The following is a 21,059-nucleotide window of genomic DNA, read 5'->3' on the forward strand; positions in this document are numbered from 1 at the left end:
TGTAAATCCTTAATATTTGCTTAAAATTTTGGTTGAATACATAATTCAGCTAGCTGAATTGCTCCTAACTGCATTTTATGTCAGAAATTTGCCATAAAATAGCAATTCAGCTGATTATAGTTGATATTCAGCTAGTTGAATTAATAGAAATACAAATTTTGTTCAAAATTCTTCAGTGAATAATGATATTCTTTACACTAATTATAAACTAAAATTCAGCCTTGCTTGCTGATTTGAGATTTTTATTCATAAATGATAGATTTTGGTATTTGGCATTTTCGAATTTTTCATACATTTTTTTTTTGAAAATTTTTTAAATAATTTAAGCTTCAATGGAAAGATTTCTTTGTTCTGTAAAATTAGGAAGATTTGTTGTAAGCGACAAAATTATTAATTAGCAGTCTCTAGATCGGTTAAAAAGTGTATTTATAACCAATAAAAAAACTGAAAGTGAACCCGTTATTTTCGGTCTCTGGTTGTAAGCGACAAAATTATTAATTAGCAGTCTTTAGATCTGTTAAAAAGTGTATTTATTCCCAATAAAAAAACAGTTTGGAAGATGACAACTTCACACAAGAAAAACTTATTTTAGTTATTTTGATATTTAGGGGTATATTTATTTTGATTTAAAGATTTCAAAATAATTTTAAATTTCTTCTTAATTAAATTTTTCTTCTTTTCATCTGGCAACCTTGCCTAACGGACGTGTTTTTGTGCTGAGATTTGTGAAAAGGTCTCCGCACTCAAGCTGAATGCTGCTGCTCTTTTCTAAAGTTTCTTAACAATCCATCAAATACATTTTAATAAAGAAAAAGTTGCAATAATAAATACATTATTGATGGAATGAAATCAGTGTCCACGCTGGATTGGATTTTTTTTTCATTCTTTATTGATATTTATATCTTTTATATATTTATTTTGTTATTTGTTGTTTTTGCCAGCTGAAATCGTGTAGGTTTGAAAACATGTTTTTATTTTATTTAATGGTGGATTTTCGTTTTGTCTTTTAGAATGTAAATTCATTCATTAAATTATTTGTTTGATTCATATTTTGTGCAGCATATAGATACAAAATAATGTGTATTTAACTGTTTTAATTTTAATAAATATCATCATTATTAAACAAATAACAATAACATCATTTCTCCTTTTGTCTAATTACAGAATTTGGCTCAGACAATAGTATCGGTTAAATTATTGATGTGACACCACTAACTAGTAGACAAAAAAAAACATAATAAATTATTTCGAATCTTTTTGTCGCAGTGAATAAATAAAAAACTGTATGTAATACAAACTAAACGTTTTTAAACTAAATTCTGAAAACGAAAACGTAGAAATTTTGGTGCTAAAGTGCTGAAATTGGAGACAAATTAAGCAAAAATAAATAATTAAAACGCATTATAAGAGAGTGAGGGAGATTGATAGAGAGAACAAACAACGTGCCATCATTATCATCATCATCATCTTCAATAATAATAATTATAATAATAACAACAACAACACCATTAATTCAACACATAACAGCAAATCAATACAATAAACAATCACCAACTACAACAACAACAACTACAACAACAACTAAAAACCATGGATGCTTAGCGAGAGTATTAAAAACGATACAAAAAATAAAACAAAAATAAAATTCAAGAAATAATCCGTAGCAGAAGAAGAATATTATAATAATTTTAAACATATGTAAAAAATTAATTACAATCCCTCCATTAAATGCACTACTACAACAGCAACAACAACAACCACAACAACTACTATTCATCATTATTCGATTTTATATTAATGAAAACACAAGGTATGCTAATTAATTTTATTTGCTTTTCTAACAGTGTGACAAAGATTGTAAGAAACTTACTATATGTTTGATGAGATCTTTCTGTTCAAATATCTCTTGAACTAAAACCGATAATTCACACATGTAAGCGTATTTTTTTTTGTACATATTTTCAAGTATTGAAAAAACATTTGTACAATATAAATTTATTCAAAGTATTGGCCATTGTTAGCTATTACTTTTTCCAATCTTTCTGGCAATATATAGATTCCATGCCAAAAGAACTGCTCATCTTTTGAGACCAAGAACGAATCAAGCAAATATCGGATACTCTGAAGAGTATCACAGAGAAAACGTTCTCCATCGATCGAAACAAATAGTAGTCGGACTGGGCACGTTCTGGACCATAAAGCGGGTGAGACAAAACTTCCCAAACACTTCTTTCTAAATAGTTTTTTAACAGGTATTGCAACATATACCCGAAAGTTGTCATGATGAAATATTACAGTTTCATGTTTGGCCGTATATTCTGGGCGGTTCTTGGCCAATGCTCGCTTCAAACTAATCAGTTGCATTCGGCACAGGTTCCCTGTGATGGTCTGGCCAGATTTCAGCAGCTCATAACAGATAGGAATCTTTTGATCACATCAAATACAGAGCTCTGGTGTCGATTCGGTTGGCAGGGCTTCACGTAAGATGTCTTACGCATCGCAAGTAATGATTCGGTACAAAAATTATTTTCTTTTATAGCGTTCAAGCATCATTTGGGATATGCAAACTATTTTTTCAAGATCTCTTCAATTCGTATGTTAACCCAAATTTCCCTGCTATCGGATGAATCCAGCTGCTTGCAAACGTTTTGAAACTGCTAATTGAGTAGCTACCAATGAGTTTGCAAGCTCTTATTGAGTTTGACAACAATCTTCATGGAGTAAAAATCCCCACTTCCGTGTAAAAATCCCCACTTCTGAACAGCACAAATCATATCATCTATCACACGTTGAAACCGATGGAACATAATCACCATAAGCTTCAGTGAGCAATCGCTGTGTTTTAGCGGAATTTTTTTAAAAATTATGTAGTAAAGCAAAACTTCCCGCATATGACGCTTTGTTGGTACAAAATTCGACATTTTCGAAGCAAAAAAAAATAAAATTTGTCTGCACTATAATGTTCAATAACTTAGTGAGAGACAAAACTTCCCAAACACTTCTTTCTAAATACTTTTGCAACATGTACCCGAAAGTTGTCATGGTGGAATATTACGGATTCATGTTTGGCGCCATGGATATTTGGCTTTGGTGTCGATTATGGCTGCTTGACCAGACTTCACATACGATCTCTTACGCTTCGACTTATTTTTCATTGCAAGTAATGATTCGTTGCTAAAATGATATTTTTTTATAGCATTCAAGTAATTTCGGACATGCAAAATCGTCTTTCAAGATCTCTCGGCTTCAGTTCCCAGGTACCCAATTTCCCTGCTTTTGTATGAATCCTGCTGCTCGCAAACGTCTTAAAATTACTGGTTGAGTAGCTCCCTATGATTTTGCAAGCTCTTGTTGAGTCCTCAAAAGATACTCCATCTATTGTAAATCCCGCATTTTTAAGTCATACAGCCAATACTATCTGAATTGTTGTAGGCCTGAGGTGAGCATCTTTGAGCGTCTGCCCATGTAAATACAGATCAACTCAAAACAACTCAGCACTCACTATGTGAAATTTCATTAAGATAGCTTTAATCGATACCGAATTATTTCTGAAATAAAAGTCTCTAAACCACTGTGAATTGGGATAAAGCAACTGAACATTTTAAATTTGTATAAAAAATCGTTGAAAAAGGTACTTTACGATGTTAAAACGTATTAAAATATTTTGAATAGGAGTGAATTTTCCATGCCTGCTCAAAATTAAAGAATTTTCAAAGCAGAACAATTCGAAAAATGTCCGCAAATTAACCTTCGAATAAAATTTATTCGAATAATCTAGGAAAAATATATTTTTTATTCGATTAAATTATTAAAATGTTTTTATTTATATTTTACTAGTTGACCGACCCGGCTTCGCCCGGTAGCATTTACTAATGTTAGTTCTTCAAGTTTCTCCAACCCACATACACCTGCCTGTTCTTATTTATTTGCAAATAAAATATATTAATTAGTTCTGCATACTTTAGGGAGCTTTTTTTATTACATTTTATTTATCCGAGTTTTACCCGGAATTTTTTTAATTTTTTTTCTTTACCAACCATCTCCGCAAAATTTCGAATCGAATAAAAACAAAATCAGTCAAATCGCTCCAGCCGTTCTCACCTGATGTCATTACATACATGAACCATTTAATTTTTATAAATATAGATTAAATTATTGCTCGTTATTCGTTCAAATAATCGAGGGAATTTCAAAAATTAATCGATCACAAATAATAAAATAATTCGATGAAAATAAAACTCGAATAATTGTCAATCCTAGTTCACATAATCTAACAATGATAATAAAATATCTCAAAACTAAAATATTGAAGCAATTATGAAGAATATAGAAAACTAACTAATTTGTCGTTTGTTTTTTAATTAATATTTGTAAATAATATGGTAATTTTGTATTTGTAACTGTTCCGCTACTGTGGAAAGTTCTATCCTGCGAAAAAATCTTTGATTGCTACAGCTGCCGTTGGATTGACAATCTTAGGCAGAGTGTTGAGACTCGTAATTGCATTAGAGCAATAAATATTTGTCTAAAATATTCTCTGTCACACTGTTAAATTCAATAATATCAATAGTGCTGCAATTATTTTCCAGTATTTTTGGAAAGCAACGTTACATACGTAGCACTATAAAATTATATAAGTTTGCTGCATGTGTGTAGTTAAAAATGGCATTTTATTAAATGAAACTGTTACGCTCTCCTTTGCCTCCTTCTAAGCACTTTATGACTATTGAATAATAGCCATATAATTACATTTTTTATTCTTTGTTTTCAATTTCAGATATCGTCAAATAATACATAAACAGAGAAAAGAAATAATAATTTGTAATAATTAACATATTGTAAACTAACAGCGTATACAGCAAACTACAGTAGGTTTTCAATACAAACGAAACTACAAAAAAAAATAACACGAGGAAGGACGGAGAGAAGGAGTGAAAAGAAGAAGAAGAAAAACAGAATAGAACTCGTCGATAAGCACAAACATCTTAAACACAAGAACAACAGAAAAAATGTCATCGGGAACATTTGTTGATCGAATCGATCCATTCGCCAAACGTTCATTGAAAAAGAAAAGCAAAAAGAGTCAAGGTTCCTCACGCTATAGAAATTCACAGGATGTGGAATTGCAACAATTGCCACCACTAAAAGGTATAAGTTTAATTAAGATTTCCTTTTAAATAATTCGAAGCTGTAAAACTAATGTTCTTGTTTTCCCTTAGCCGATTGTTCGAGTTTGGAACAAGAAGAATTATTTATTCGCAAATTGCGTCAGTGTTGCGTATCATTTGATTTTATGGATCCTGTGACTGATTTGAAGGGCAAAGAAATCAAACGCGCCGCCCTAAATGATTTATCCACCTACATAACACATGGACGAGGCGTACTTACAGAAGCTGTGTATCCTGAAATTATACGTATGGTAAGTGTAAATATTTTACCTACAAATGCTTTAAATATCCATTACAAAATTATACATTTTTCTATTTTGTTTTAAATAGATTTCATTAAATTTGTTTCGTACATTGCCGCCAAGTGAGAATCCAGATTTCGATCCCGAAGAGGATGATCCCACTTTAGAGGCCTCCTGGCCACACCTACAGCTGGTGTACGAGGTGTTTTTAAGATTTTTAGAATCGCAAGATTTTCAAGCGACTATAGGAAAACGTGTTATTGATCAAAAGTTTGTTTTACAGGTAAACTCAACTCAACTCAACACTTACTTAATTACTAATGCACTACACTACACCATGTATACTGGCGTACTGTTGTACTAAGTATAATCTTAGTTTACTTTCAAATTTTTTTTTGTTTTAATATTTAATGCGCAATTATCTTTGTTTTGTTTAATTTAATGTGTGTGTTTTAAACATTTGTTATTTAATTTAATTTAGCTTTTGGAACTATTCGATTCTGAAGATCCACGTGAACGTGATTTTTTGAAAACTGTTTTGCATCGTATTTATGGAAAATTTTTAGGTTTACGAGCATTTATAAGAAAGCAAATCAATAATATATTTTTGCGTTTTATTTACGAAACGGAGCATTTTAACGGTGTCGGCGAGTTGTTGGAAATACTTGGAAGGTAAGCAAGTGTAATTAATGATTAAAGTTTTTACAATCTAATCATGTTTATATGTGTTATTTTACAGCATTATTAATGGTTTCGCTCTACCATTGAAGGCCGAACACAAACAGTTTTTAGTTAAGGTTTTGCTTCCTTTGCACAAAGTAAAATGTCTGTCACTGTACCACGCTCAGTTGGCCTATTGTATTGTACAGTTTCTCGAAAAGGATCCATTCTTAACGGAACCAGTCGTACGGGGCCTTTTGAAATTCTGGCCAAAGACTTGTTCGCAAAAGGAAGTCATGTTTTTGGGTGAAATTGAGGAGATACTCGATGTAATCGATCCACCACAATTTGTTAAAATCCAAGAACCTCTATTTCGTCAAATCGCCAAATGTGTATCCAGTCCACATTTCCAGGTATTCAAAATTTAAATATAATTTTCATAGCTACACCATTTCCAATTGTATTTCAGAAGTTTACAATTGAATTTCAGAAATTTCCAATGGAAGTTTCTAAAATACAATTGGAAATGGTGTAGTAAAGAGTTGTAGGCGAAGAATATTTAATAACCATTATGTTTTGTTTTGTTTTAAAAAAGGTTGCTGAACGTGCACTGTATCTGTGGAACAATGAATATGCTATGTCCTTAATTGAAGAAAACAATGCTGTTATAATGCCCATCATGTTTCCGGCATTGTATCGCATTAGCAAAGAACACTGGAACCAGACAATTGTGGCTTTAGTTTACAATGTTTTGAAGACTTTTATGGAAATGAATTCGAAATTATTCGATGAACTTACCTCTAGCTATAAAGCGGAAAGGCAAAAGTAAGTGTTGCTTATAATTTGTTAAAAAAAATATGTTAAAATTAGTAAATCTTGAGCTGCTGTGAGAGATTTCTGTAGCAAGTAATGATCTGAGGCGTTTTATTTATCTGTCACGAAAGATTTCTTAAGCAAAGCTTTAGCTGTAACGACAGAGTTATTTTTTTTTTTGTAAATATTGATATGACCGACGATGAGACTAGATCGGTGGCAATAAAGAGAGATTTCTTTACAAAATCTTGAGCTGTGGCGAGAGAGCAGGAATTGAAAATTTGATACCGATCATACTTCTTTTAATACTATTTCAAGTTGAAAAGTATCTTGGTACTCATGTGACTAATGTGATACTCATAAACTATATTACAGTTTTTTTTCTATAAAAACATTTGTGTTTGACAAAACTAAACAGTTTTTTCTGTAAAAAAGCTTCATGGTTTTTATAGAAACATTTGTGTGTAACCGTTTTTTCTATAGAAAATTTGCTGTATAAAACAATTCTAATGAAAGTAAAAACACATTTCAGTTTTAGTTCTCTGGGTAGGAAAAAAGGACAATTTGAATAGTATTTTACATTGAATAAATATTTTACTTTCCATCCCTAGTGGCGAGAGAAACCTTGAGCTGTAGGGAGAGCGAGAGAGAGTTATTTAGCAAATAATAAGCTGTAGCGAGAGAGACTTCTTTAGTAAATATTAAGCTGTAGCGAGAGCGAGAGAGACTTCTTTAGTTAACATTAAGCTGTAGCGAGAGCGGGAGACACTGTTTTAGAAAATCATGAACAGTAGCGAGAAGAAAAAGATTTATTTAGAAAATTATGAGCTGTAGCGAGGAGCAATTTCTTTGAAAATTCTAGAGTTGTAGCGAGATTGGGATAATTATTTAATTAAATTTATATACTTTATTATTTTTAAAAACCCCGCATTTAGTAAATCTTGAGAAGAAGTGAGAGAGAAAGTTTTGAGATTCTTTAGAGAGTCTTATGTGTTTGCAAGAGTCAGAAAGATTTCTTGTCAAAATTACGAACTATAGGGCGAAAACGTAATTTCTTTAGCAAGATCAGAGCTGGCAAAGAATTGTTTTTATCGTTGAAATTTGATTTTTAATTAATTTTTATCTTTTTATCTTTTTTATTTCTACAGAGAAAAGAAACGCGAACGAGATCGCGAAGAACTATGGAAGAAATTACACGAATTAGAGCTCAATCGTACAAAGAGCATTCAGGGAGGCAACTCTAATACTTCAACAAACGCTAGTGGTGCCTCGACGTCGGGAGGTGGCATTTCAAATGCCAACAATAGTCAACAACAGAACACAAATTCGCAACAATCGAACAGTACCGCAACAGATCATAAATTCGCAGCTGGTGCTAGTGGCGATAATAAAATGGTGAATGCGCCAACAGCAGCTACAGCGAATGTCGGTGCCGCTAATCCTTTTGCCAAAATCAAAACTGAAAAGGTTGAAAATTAATTTTCAACAATATTAAAACCACCACCACCAGCAGCAGCAGCCGCAACAGCAGTAGTAGCAGCAGCAGCAGCCACAATAACAACAACAACAACCACAACATCAAACACCATAAGAAAACTTAAGGCAGACAAAAAGATCAGGAAATACAAATATTACTATCCGTATTAAAATTATAAATACTTTAAAAAAACAAACAAAAATTGTTTAAACAAAAAAACAAAACAAAAAGTTCAAGCAAGAATTGCAATAGGAACAGAAACCTAAAAATCAACATCTAGAGCGTAGAGCGCCTGATACAGAGAAAATTAAAAAAAAAAAAATATTTAAACTAAAACCATAAATCTATATATAAATTTAAACAAAAACAAAAGAAACGAGCTAAACACGAGGACAGGTTGATATAAAGTTGAAGTCTTAGAAGATAAAGAAGAAGAGGAAACATAAACAGAAAAACCAAGAAAAGAAAAAATTTAATTTAAATTAAAAAAAAAAATGAAATGAAAAGAAATTTAGTAATGGAAATGGTAGATTTATAAAAGAATGCGTTATGAGCAACTCTAATATCTATGATTTAACTTATGCCTATTTAATTATTAATTAAAAATTTAAACAAAAAATCTACAAATAAACTCATTTACATTTAAAATGAATAATTTTTAGAAAAGAAAAAATTTAAAAAAAATTATATATATACTATTACAAAATGAACAGCAGTTGATTAAGCAGATGTATAAGAAAAAGAAGTCGAAAAATAAATCAATAAATAATAAATGTAGAATAAAAAAAATGAGCTAAAACAACAACAGCAAACTTATTTAAACAACCATAAAACAAAACAGAACAAAACAACACAGAGTAGTCTGCAGTCTAACACAGCAGACTTGCAAATGAAAAATTAAGTTTAATTTAGGCTTTCTTTTTTGCTACATAAAGAAAATATTTTATAAAATAAAAATACAAAATAATAAAAATAAAATTAATGAAACAAACAGAAAGAAAATCATACATAATAAATATTTTGAAATAATTTTTGAAAAAACAAAAAAAATTAAAACAAAAAATTATAAATTCTAAATTGTTGTATAAGTGCATATATATATATAATAAATAAATTTAAAACAAAAAAGAAAACAAACAAATTCAATAATATTTCAAAAAAAGAAGAAAATTAATTTAATAAAATAAAGGAATTTTCTTACTTTTTTTAAAATTTTCTTTTGTAGACATGGTCTAGGAATTTAGTAATATAAACAACAACAACAAAAACCTATTATATAATAGCACAGACATACATACATAAATTTGAAAACCAACAGAAAACAACAACTACAACACTAAACCCCCCTCCTCTACCAAACCAACAAACCACCCCTCTCTACCCCTTCCCCCCCAAAATTTATGAATTATGTAAAGAAAAGTATTTCAAAATAAATTTAACTGAAACTTGGAAAATTAAGAAAATGTCGTTGTCACTCAAAAATCGAAAATAATAATACAAACAAAACAAAAATATTTATAAACAAAACAAAATAATAAAATTTCCACTAAAAAAACAGTTGTTACATAAGATTTAATTTATAAATATTAAAAATAATAATAATAATACAAATAAATACAAATAAAACAAAAAGCAAACAAATGATGAATGTAAGAGAAAATATAAATATAAATAAAATATTAATTGAATTGGAAAATAAATAAAAAATACAAAAAAAAAATACAAGAAATAAACGGTTATTATTAATAAATATGGTTTATTTGTAAAAAAAAATCAACAATCTACTGTGTTTTCCTTTTAAAGTGTTTGTTTTTCATTGTTTGTTTATTTTAATATATTTTCATTTTATAAACATAAATATATTTTATTTTAAATTTCGTTAAACCTTAAAATCTATTTAAACATTTTTTTCTTCTTTTTTTTTCTAATTAAGTTTTTATTTACAAAATAAATCTCTTTGTAATAAACATTTATTATGATTAAAAAGTTAATTTAATATTAAACAAAAAAACCAATTAATAAAACAAAAAAACAAAACGAGAACAACTACAAATTATTCATTTCTATATTTAAAAAAAAAAATAATTTCGAAACATTTTACTTAAAGAGCAACAAATTACATGAATTTCTAAATTTGAAGAAAAATTTTTAAAAAAAAAAGTTATTGCAAATTATTTGGCCATTTCCATTGTATTCTTAACTCGAATTATTCCCGTGTGTCCCCTTACTTTGTATATCAGACTGTAAAAAATATTTTTTACAATAAATATAAATCAATTATTCTATTTATGTCTCACAAATCAAAAAAATGGGACAATTCAGGTTAAAAAGGATTTTCAGGAATTCTAGCACACATCAGGAGAGTTACCCTAATTCGAAACGAAAGGAAGTCTTCAATTTACATGAAACTAATGATTTTATTATATAATTTATGTGATATAAAAGCTTGTCGATATATTTTTCTGATGATAGGCTTATCCCTACAAGCTCTCATATCATATACAGCCCAATTATGAATAAAAAATTCCGCTGGAGTTTGTTCCCCGGGAGTTTTTTCTCATTGAAATTGAATAGGAAAAATGAGAAAAGGGAAAATTCCCACGGAATTTTTATTCATAATTGGGCTGATAAATTATATAGTGTAATAAATAGTTTGATATAATTTAAAGTTTATATGTATTCTTCTTTTTGGAGTATTTAAATAAAAGCTTGTTTTAAAAATGTTTTTTCATTATTAATTTATTTTCTTCTTTTTTTTAGTACATCTTGAATAATTCGTATTTTCGAACCACATATTTTAGAAATATCGAAATGCTGGAATATTTTTCCATTGGCCTCAAATGAAACTAAAATTATTTGTTTAAGAATCCTCGTGATTTAGAGATTATTTTTGGAATTTTAAAAGATTTTCGAACATATGTTCGAAATTTCGAACAAAATATGGAATTTTTATTAGGGTTATACATTATCTAAAGCTTATTTTAGGCTTTAAAAATTTTTCGAACATAACTACGAATTTGATTTCGAATTTTGGGCTACGAGAAATGGATCAAAATTGAGTTAAATAATAGCTTTTAAAAAGAGGGGTTTAGCAAGTTCTGCAGTGAACGTTTTATCATAACACAATTTTTAAATTTTCAGAATAAATTATTTTGGATTCCACAATGAGCAAATCTATAAAGACTTGATCGTATTTTTATACCCTTCACCATGAGTGGCAAGGGTATATATAAGTTTGTCATTCCGTTTGTAATTTCCCCATTTTTCATTTGCGATCCCATAAAGTATATATATTCTGGATCGTTATAGATAGCGGAATCGATATAGCCATGTCCGTCTGTCCGTCTGTGTGTTGAAATCAACTTTCCACAGCCCCCAAATAACTTACATACACGATTCATACATCAATATCTCCGAAATTCTTCCGGCTCGGTCGCTATTTAAAATCGAGAATATCGGTCCACAAATGGCTGAGATATAAGGAAAAAACTAGGACAACCTCGATTTTTTACCTATTTTTGACCTATATCTGGATTACTAAGTCATTAATATACACCCCTATCGCGAATCAACATTTCACATGAAATATTTTCCCTTTTCCATTTTTCGTTCATCAACTTTGTTCATGTGAAAAAAATCCCCTTGTTGTGAAATTTTTAGATGGAATTTTGTAAACAATAAACAGCTGTTACGAACAAAATCAACTATTGTGAATGTAAAGTTCATCGTGATATTCCCGATAGCAATTTTCCCTTCGAGGGAAATGAATATTTCATGGGAACAAAATTTCACATGTTATTGCCGATAGGGGTGATAGACAATATGGATATCTAATGATAGATATTTCAAAGACCTTTGCAACGACGTATATAAGACCAAAGTAAGTTGGACATACAATGGGTCAAAATCGGAAAAAAATATTTTTTAACCCTAATTTTTTTTTCATCAAACAATTTTTTTTTGTCATAAATTCTTTTTCCAAAAAAATTAATTAAAGAAATTTGAAAAAACTTTTTTTAAAAAAAATTAAAAAATAATTTGGAAAAATTTTTTTTTTAAATAATTTTAAAACATTAAAAAAAATTTTGATTTTGTTTAAATAAAAATATTTAAAAATAAATATTTTTAAGTATAATTTGGTGAAGGGTATATAAGATTCGGCACAGCCGAATATATCTCTCTTACTTGTTTCAGAATTTTCTAATTGTATTTCAGAAATTTCCAATTGAATTTCAGAAATTTCTAATTGTATTTCAGAATTTTCTAATTGTATTTCAGAATTTTCCAATTGTATTTCAGAAATTTCCATTTGTATTTCAGAATTTTTATTTTATACTTAAAAAGTTTCCAATTGTATTTCAGAATTTTCCAATAGTATTTCAGAAAATTCTAATAACAATACCAATGGATATTTCTGAAATACAAATAGAAAATTCTGAAATACAATTGGAAAATTCTGAAATACAATTAGAAACATTTTAAATATAAATTAAAAATTCTGAAATACAAATGGAAATTTCTGAAATACAATTAGAAATTTCTGAAATATAAATGGAAAATTCTGAAATATAAATGGAAATTTCTGAAATATAAATGGAAATTTCTGAAATTGAATTGGAATTTTCTGAAATACAATTAGAAACTTCTGAAATACAATTGGAAATGGTGTAGTTATCCGTTTTCACATAAATTTAGCAGTAGTTAGTTTTAGCTACTAACGAAGAAAATAAGACCTATGTACATATTACTCCGTATTTACACCCTTCACCATGAGTGGTAAGGGCTGACGAGGATATTTCCCCATCAAAACCGAAAAGTATTAATATAAAAAAGAAAAATGTAAAATAAATTTTAATTTATTTCTCCCTCCCCCCAAATGCTTGACTTGGATACGTGTATTCGTGGATTCGTTTGCATTTTTTAAATGTTTAATTCGACGTCTAATTATAGACATTTCAAAGACGTTTTTAACGCCATAGAAATTCGGATCGAGAATCGGCCAAAAATATTTTTCAACAAAAAATGTTTTTCACCAAAAATTGTTTTAAAAAAGTTAAAGTGTACTTTGCTGAAGGGTATATCGATGCCTTAATATAAAAAGGTCTTTTTATATTAATGCATCGATATAAGATTCGGCATAGCTGAATATAGCTCTCTTGTTTCTTTATATTACAACGAGAATATTGTTTCGATATCAAAATTTTTGGCAAAATAAAACGGAAAAAATGAGCATTAATAAGACTTTAGCAAATTTATAAATTTAATAAATAACTGAGATATGATATACCATGACTACCTCGAAACTATGATGAATAAGCATTTGTCTTTTAAAGTATGCTAAGATGATGCGAAGATATAGAATACTTAATTCTTTATTTACGTCTCGTCTCTATGTTACCCTATGAATTAAGCTCTTGAACATTTTGTTGGAATTTGACTTGAATACAAATATAATTATGTTTTATATAAAAAACATATGGCTTGGATTTATAATTCCTTTTTACTGGAGAATGATATTGAAATAAAGGCTTGAATTACACTTTCTTTTAACTTGAATTCCAGTAAAAATGCTTATTGGGAAGAGTTAGCAACCATAGATAATTATACACAGAGCACTCCTTATTGTCAAACAAAAATACAACAAATCATATATCTGATACAACAATGAAATAAATTGAGTAACATGTATTTTGCTGATTTAGGTTTTTGACCATAGATCGGAAACTCTCTTGTCAAAGATCTAACTTAGTTGTCAAAAACCTAAGAGGTGAGAATGTATTAGTAAAAAAACTACGTGAAAACAAAAACAACCCTCGTATTTGTGATTATTTTGAGTAATTTTATGTGTCGATTATGGATGGCAACCGAACTTCAGTTGCGTTGCCATTTGGCAACAGTTGCCATCTGTAATACCATTTAGGCAACTGGCAACGCAACTAGAGTTTGGTTGCCAACCATAATCGTCATATTAGACACTCGCATCTCGAATAACATTTGCGATTCTGACTTGAACTCACATAATAGGTGCTCTGTAAATCGCAATCGAAAGATTCTTGGCGATTCTGGATCGGTGGCCAGCTAATTAGGGACAAAATTGTTTGCTAAATTCCATGTAATTCTCAATTAATTTTTCAAATATTTCCACAAATACACTATATGCAGAAGGAATGTTTTAACACACATTTGTTTTTTATTCAGCACGAACACACGGTTTTTCTGACAAAAATACTTTTTTTAAATAAACTTATGTATTTATTCAGCCCAATCATGAATAAAAAATCAGCGGGAGTTTTTTTCCATTTTTCCTATTCAAAGTCAGTGTTAAAAAATGTGAAAAGGGAAAAAACTCCCGTGGATTTTTTATTCATGATTGAACTGATTAACTTTTATTAACTTAGACCAAATTTCGTATTTTTAGTTCCACTTGTTTCGGCCATATCATGTTATTATAACAGCTGATGTTCGTTGCGGCGAGTCTACGCATTTCCACATAACTTCTGGATCGTTATAGAGTCGATATATCCATGTTCATCTGTATGTTGAAATCAACTTTCCGTAGCCCCCAAATAACTTACATTCATGATTCAAACATCAATATCTCCGCATAGACCCGGTGAGGAAAAAACCGCGGGAACCTCACTTGACCTATTTTTGATCTATATCTGGATTACTAAGTCATTAATATAGACAATATTCATATCTAATGATAGATATTTCAAAGAACTTTATAGTTACGTATATCGGTCCTACAATGGCTCAAAATCGGGAAAATATTTTTTAATCCGATTTTTTTCCCATAAAATTTGTTCATTAATAAATTGAAATAAAAAAAAATTTTACAGCAAATCGCAGGCAAAATGCGCGATTTGCAACTCAGAACATACATACATGTTGATTTTTTGTATAACCCTTCACTTCATATGAAATATATGTATATCTTGGGGCACTGCTACACATTCAATATATATTGATCGCGATCCAGTATCGCGATATTTATTGAACGTGTAGCATGCAGTATTGATGGATCGCGATCCAAATTGCAGAATAACCTAATTTTGCGAGATCCAATAAAATGGATCGCGATCCAAATATCACAATATATATTGAACGTGTAACAGTGCCCTAAGGAAATTCTTAAATATTGAGATATTTTAAAAGCAACATATTACAACATTCTAGTACCTATTGAAAATTCTTTGAAAAAGATTAAATTTTGAATTTAATTTTTGTTATTAATTTAGAAATTTATGTAATTTTCAAAACATAATCTTACAAAAACGAGTAATAAAAACTACTACACTACTATTATTAATAATTTATCAAAAAATATTACTTTAAGTATAAAAGAAATGAAAAATAATTTAAAATAAAAACAAATCAGAACTCCCTTTATTTTACAAAAAAAAAGAAAAAATAAAAAATAATTGTTAATAAATTTTAGAAGCAGGTTTAACATAATTTATAAATTATGAAATAAATTTAAAACAAAAACAGAAAAGTATTTAATATATATACATATACTATATATATATAAAAAAACAAACAAATTGAACAATTGCTGACTTATGATACAAAATATTTAAAAGTAAAATTAATAAATTAACTATAAAAATAGTTTTCAAAACACCCCATTACAAAGAAGAAAAAAAAAACAAGATTTGACATTAAACGTATTAAAAAACAAAATAACAAAGCGATAAAAAAACAAAATTTTTTAAACAATTATTAATTAAATCATTTAAAACAAAATTTATCACGAACCATGCTCCCCCCTTCGATCTAAACATGTATAAATTATGAAAATATTGTGTGCAAAAAGTTTTTTTTTTTAAACGAAATACATAAATACGAGCATAGAAAATTGAAATTAATAAATAAATAAATACATACATACATATAGGTATATAAACAAAATTGCGTTTTATATACATACAAGAAATTTTTTGGAATTCTTTTGTATTTTGTAAAATTGTTTAAAATTAATAAAGGGAAAATATATAAAAAATAATTTAAGAAAAGTTTATAATAATGATGATGTAGCAATTTCAGGCACACAACTCGTAACATTTTAGTCACTATTTTCAATATTTTTCCGACTCCTCAAACCTCAAACACTCAGCCATACTCTCACATTTTGTATATGAATTCATGAATTATTTTACTCTCTTTTTGGAAATATTTCATGTTCAAGTAATTTTAACAAAAATTTTGTTTTATTATATTGTATTTAATTGTGTTAAAAAGTTATCCTATTAATGTTGCCTTATTTCCTATCCCTCTTTGTTTTAATTAGTTGATAATTTTACTAGAGCATTATTCAAAACTAATAAATTTCTTTGCTTTTTGTTTTAAAACTTAAAATGTAACCTAAAAGGCAAATGCTAGACTTGGTATCTTGTACTTTTTTCTTGGGTAGTCCTTCGGCAGGCCGGGATTCTGTCATCTGTGTATTTCTTTTAAAATTAAATTATATGTTAAACATAACCTTTGTTTTTCTTTTCCCCTATCTCTCTATCTCTCTCTCTCCCTGTCTAACTGTATCTTATACTCTCTGTCCTTTATCTTACACACTCCTCCTACAAAACAATAACAATCAATAACTTCATTAAATAACTGTACTAACCATTACACTCACTCGTACTAGTATTCGTACCACTTAAAGAAATTCAAATAAAACGAGATGCTTTTTTCAATTTTTATTTCAAATTTAACTGTATAATAATTATTTTACATGTAAAAAGGTGTTTTATGTATTAATATTAAAAATTAAAAAGAAAACAAAAAAAAAATTATTTAAAACAACAACTTTAAGTAATTCATAATATAACAAAAAAAAACCTAAAAAATTATAGTATTTAGAGCATTAAATTACAAAAAAAAGAAAAAAAATTTATTACAAGAAAAAAATCATTATGATATTCTTCTTCACATATAAACAAATACTATGGCATCATGATAACAAAAAAAAAAAACAAAATATTTGCATACTAATATTAATAATTAATTAACAAAAAAAAAAAACAAAAAAAAAACTACAAAAACATTATTACATGTTCATCACTTGAAATAAACAAAAAGTTTAATAACAATAATTTAAAAAAAAGAAAAACAAAATAATAATAAAGATTCATTAAAATTAACCATAAAACCATAAATAAATGTAGAAATCAAGCAAAAAACAACATTAACAAAAAATGAAATAAATTTAAATATAAAAAAATAAAACAAAATACGGAAATTTTGCTGCAAGCAAAATTAATTATTATGAGAAAAAACAAAATATTAATAAAGAAAAACTTAAATCAATAATAAAAATAATTTAAAAAAAATTGTATCAACCAGTGTTTTTTAATGGAGATTATTCATTAACTTTTACCTTTCTGAGACGATTTTGAAATAAATATATGGGGGATTTCATGTCAAGTGAACCAACTTTTGAAATCAATGTCTTACGATCGGGATGAAAGTTGCACCAAGGTTGGTTCTATTGGATAGTAATTCAGACACAATTTTTCAGCAAGATCGGTGGAGAACTCTCTGAGTTTTTGAAAAAAAGTAAAAAAAAAGTTTTTGATTTCGGAAAAAAAATTTCAAATTTTTTTTTAATTTTTTATTCGAAAGATTGAAGAAATAGCTATCTAAACTATTTAAGACACAATAGGTAATAAGCAGGGAAACCAGAAATATGCTCTAAAAAAGCGTTTTAAGCGCTTTAAATATGCAGTAAAAACTTTAAAATATGCTCTTAAAATTTAAAAAATATGCTCTTAAAAAAACAAAATTTTACATAATTTTTAATAAAAAAAATAACATGAACTAAAACAAGTATAACAAAAAAATACAACATAAAAACTATAGGTACTTAAGCTATGAAAATGCATCGAGAGGTATTTTTTGATGATATTTCATATAAATCAGTAATGTTCACGCCATACAACAATTGTTTGAAAAATTTACACACATTTGTTACGCTCTTTTAAAAACTTTTGTTCATTCATCGTTTAGCCACAAAGTATACAGAGGCGACACGACAAAAAATATATATTTGTCTCTTTCGCTCGAAACAATTTCAACCGGTTTGGTTTTGTGCTTATTTATATAGTTGTTTGTTTTAACGCACTGTCTGTATTAAACCGCAAATTTGTTTTCTCTTTCTATCGAAACAATTTCAAAAAAAGCTGATTTTAGTGTTTTTGAACTGTCAAATTTGACACCTCTGTATACTTTGTGGTTTAGCTCTCGATGAAAACACATGCGACGGACTATCGTCATTTTTTTCAGACATTTACTAAGCATTGTTGTTGGTTGTTTTTGGACGAAGCATAGCAAACACAAGCGTTTCAATTGCAATTGAACACAAAATAACAAAGTCAAAAATAAATACAAAATTAAATAGAATTTAGGCCGTATAATGCATATTTTTTCTTTTCCTTAAAATTTAAATTACATTCATTAAATAAATTGGTTATATGTGACAAAAATTCTAAATCTAAACTTTCATTATTTTGTTCTTATTTTAAATGTTTGACATTATGTTTGCTGGGTAGCACTCTCACCAATACATCTTCATTTTTATTTTTGAACATCACTGATATAAAGCAGCGAAATGCAATGAGCTCTCAAATGAGCTCTCTTGTTTTTATTTTGTATAAAAACAGTCAGTCTCGCATGAGCATTGATAGAAGCAGGTTGTGTTACGCTTTTATGCTTGTTTATTTCATTATTTCAGCTAGTTGTTTTTGCCAGAGAATAATTCTCAACTCATACAACTACAATATCTAATAACTGTAGTGGTGTGAGTTTGCATTACGCTGATATAAAGTCACTTCTTCAATTAAGGTTATTATTGCAATAAATTACAAAATATTGACTTAAATTTTTAAATAAAAATCGTTGTCTATTGGATCTGAAAACATTTTTATACATAGAACATTTTCTTTCGACATCAACTGATGTTATAGGAGCAAATTTAAAAGACAATATTTCTTTAACACTTAGACTGGATTAGTTCGAATTAGAACTAAAATTTGATATTTAGATGGCGCTATTATTAAAATAGTGCTTATTTTATTTTAAAACAAGTAAGAGAGCTATATTCGGCTGTGCCGAATCTTATATACCTTTAACCAAGTTATACTTCAAAATAAAAAATTTAAATAGGTGAACAAAAAAATTTTTTTTTTCAGTTTTTTCATTTTTTGGAAAAAAAATTTCGAATTGTTTTTTTTTAAATTTAAAAAAATATATTTGTTTTTTAAATTTTTTTTTTGGTGAAAAGCCATCTATTTTTCAATTTTGAATTTTAAACAAAGGAAGTAAAAATCTGTAACACAACAGCGAAAAATAAGTAAGACAAAATTTGTTTTTGATAAAGTCAAAATATGCTATTAAACAGTAAAATATGCTCTAAAAACGCAAAAATATGACATAAATATGCTCTTAATACAAATATATGCAAAAATATGCATTTAAGGGTAAAATATGCAAAAATATGCACTAACAAATCGATGCCAAAATTCTTAAATAGTTCTGAAACGTATAAATATCTTATCCATGTGCTCATTAGACTTACCAGAAAAAACATGCATTTGCATATTTTGGTTTCCCTGGTAATAAGTTATATGGATGAGAAAAAAAACCTGCTTGGCCAAAATGTCAAATTTTGACTCAGAGAGTTCTCCACCGATCTTGTTGAAAAATTGTGTCTGAATTACTATCCAATAGAACTATAGTTTTTAATTTCTCGACCTTTTTTGATTCCCGGGAATCGGGAAATTTTTTCCTACACTCCCGGGTACCCGGCTATTATCGAAATATATAAATTAGGAATATTATAGCCAAATTTCATATAAAAACTTAGTGTTATAATTATTAAATATCAGATCTTTTGATTTGAAAGTTAATTAATAACAGAATTTATTTTTTAATTAATAAATTTTTGTTAAAAATTAATTGAAAAAATTGTCTTAAACCTTTTTGTACTAGATTTTAATTGAAGAGAAATTTAATCATTTAATAAATTTTTGAAGCTATTTTGTTATGGATTTGAAGAAGAAATTTAAAGAAATTAGAATGATTCAATAAGAAATAAATTCTATAAATAATGAATTCTCTTTTTAAAATTTCATACGAAAAATAATAACAGATAAATAATAATAAGCGGTCTATTATTGCCAAGATATAAGCAAAAAAACTTTTCACTGTATTTGTTGAAAAAACCAGAGTTCTAATTTGTTTTCCCGGGATTCCCGACTAAAAATCCGGGGAATCGGGTAGTGGAAAATTGGCAAAATTCCCGCGAAATTTGTACCCGGAATTCCCGGGATAAAAACCCTAAATAGAACCAACCTTGGTGCAAGGTTGACATCAATTTCAAAAGTTGGTTCACTTGACATGAAATCCCCCATATGCAAATCATAATTCAATTCGAAAGAAATTCAAAGATATATGTATTTCTTCAATTTACTCAATATGGGAATTCCCGGGATTTTTTTAATACTAAATTAAACCAAAAATCAGTAAAGCTTTTTTTTCGAAAAGTAGTCCTAAAACGTTTACCAGCATTTAAAAAAAATATAAAATATTGGGTGTATGACTTAAAAATGTGAGATTTTTTCAAATGTTTAGCTTGTATTTTGAAACATTTGTACAATATAAATTTATTCAAAGTATTGGCCATTATTAGCTATGGCCTTTTCT

At 28.1% G+C, this 21,059-nt stretch overlaps 1 protein-coding gene across 1 annotated transcript; it reads left to right on the forward strand.

Moving 5' to 3' along the window:
- The first annotated feature begins 1,663 nt into the window (after positions 1-1,663).
- On the forward strand, positions 1,664-9,892 carry wdb (widerborst). Its single transcript, XM_065498040.1, has 8 exons — positions 1,664-1,810; positions 4,778-5,148; positions 5,220-5,419; positions 5,499-5,693; positions 5,892-6,082; positions 6,150-6,483; positions 6,666-6,895; positions 8,032-9,892. The coding sequence occupies exons 2-8, from the start codon at positions 5,010-5,012 to the stop codon at positions 8,360-8,362; spliced, it is 1,620 nt and encodes a 539-aa protein (XP_065354112.1). The 5' UTR covers positions 1,664-1,810; positions 4,778-5,009; the 3' UTR covers positions 8,363-9,892.
- The last annotated feature ends 11,167 nt before the right edge of the window (positions 9,893-21,059 follow it).

The sequence above is a fragment of the Calliphora vicina genome, chromosome 1, assembly GCF_958450345.1.
Source record: "Calliphora vicina chromosome 1, idCalVici1.1, whole genome shotgun sequence".
NCBI lineage: Eukaryota > Metazoa > Arthropoda > Insecta > Diptera > Calliphoridae > Calliphora > Calliphora vicina.

Coding starts and splice junctions, on each gene's coding strand:
- wdb (XM_065498040.1), top strand. CDS start 5,010: ATGTCATCGGGAACATTTGTTGATCGAATCGATCCATTCGCCAAACGT. Junction 5,420..5,498: donor ATCCTGAAATTATACGTATG/GTAAGTGTAAAT, acceptor TGTTTTAAATAG/ATTTCATTAAATTTGTTTCG. Junction 6,896..8,031: donor TATAAAGCGGAAAGGCAAAA/GTAAGTGTTGCT, acceptor TTATTTCTACAG/AGAAAAGAAACGCGAACGAG.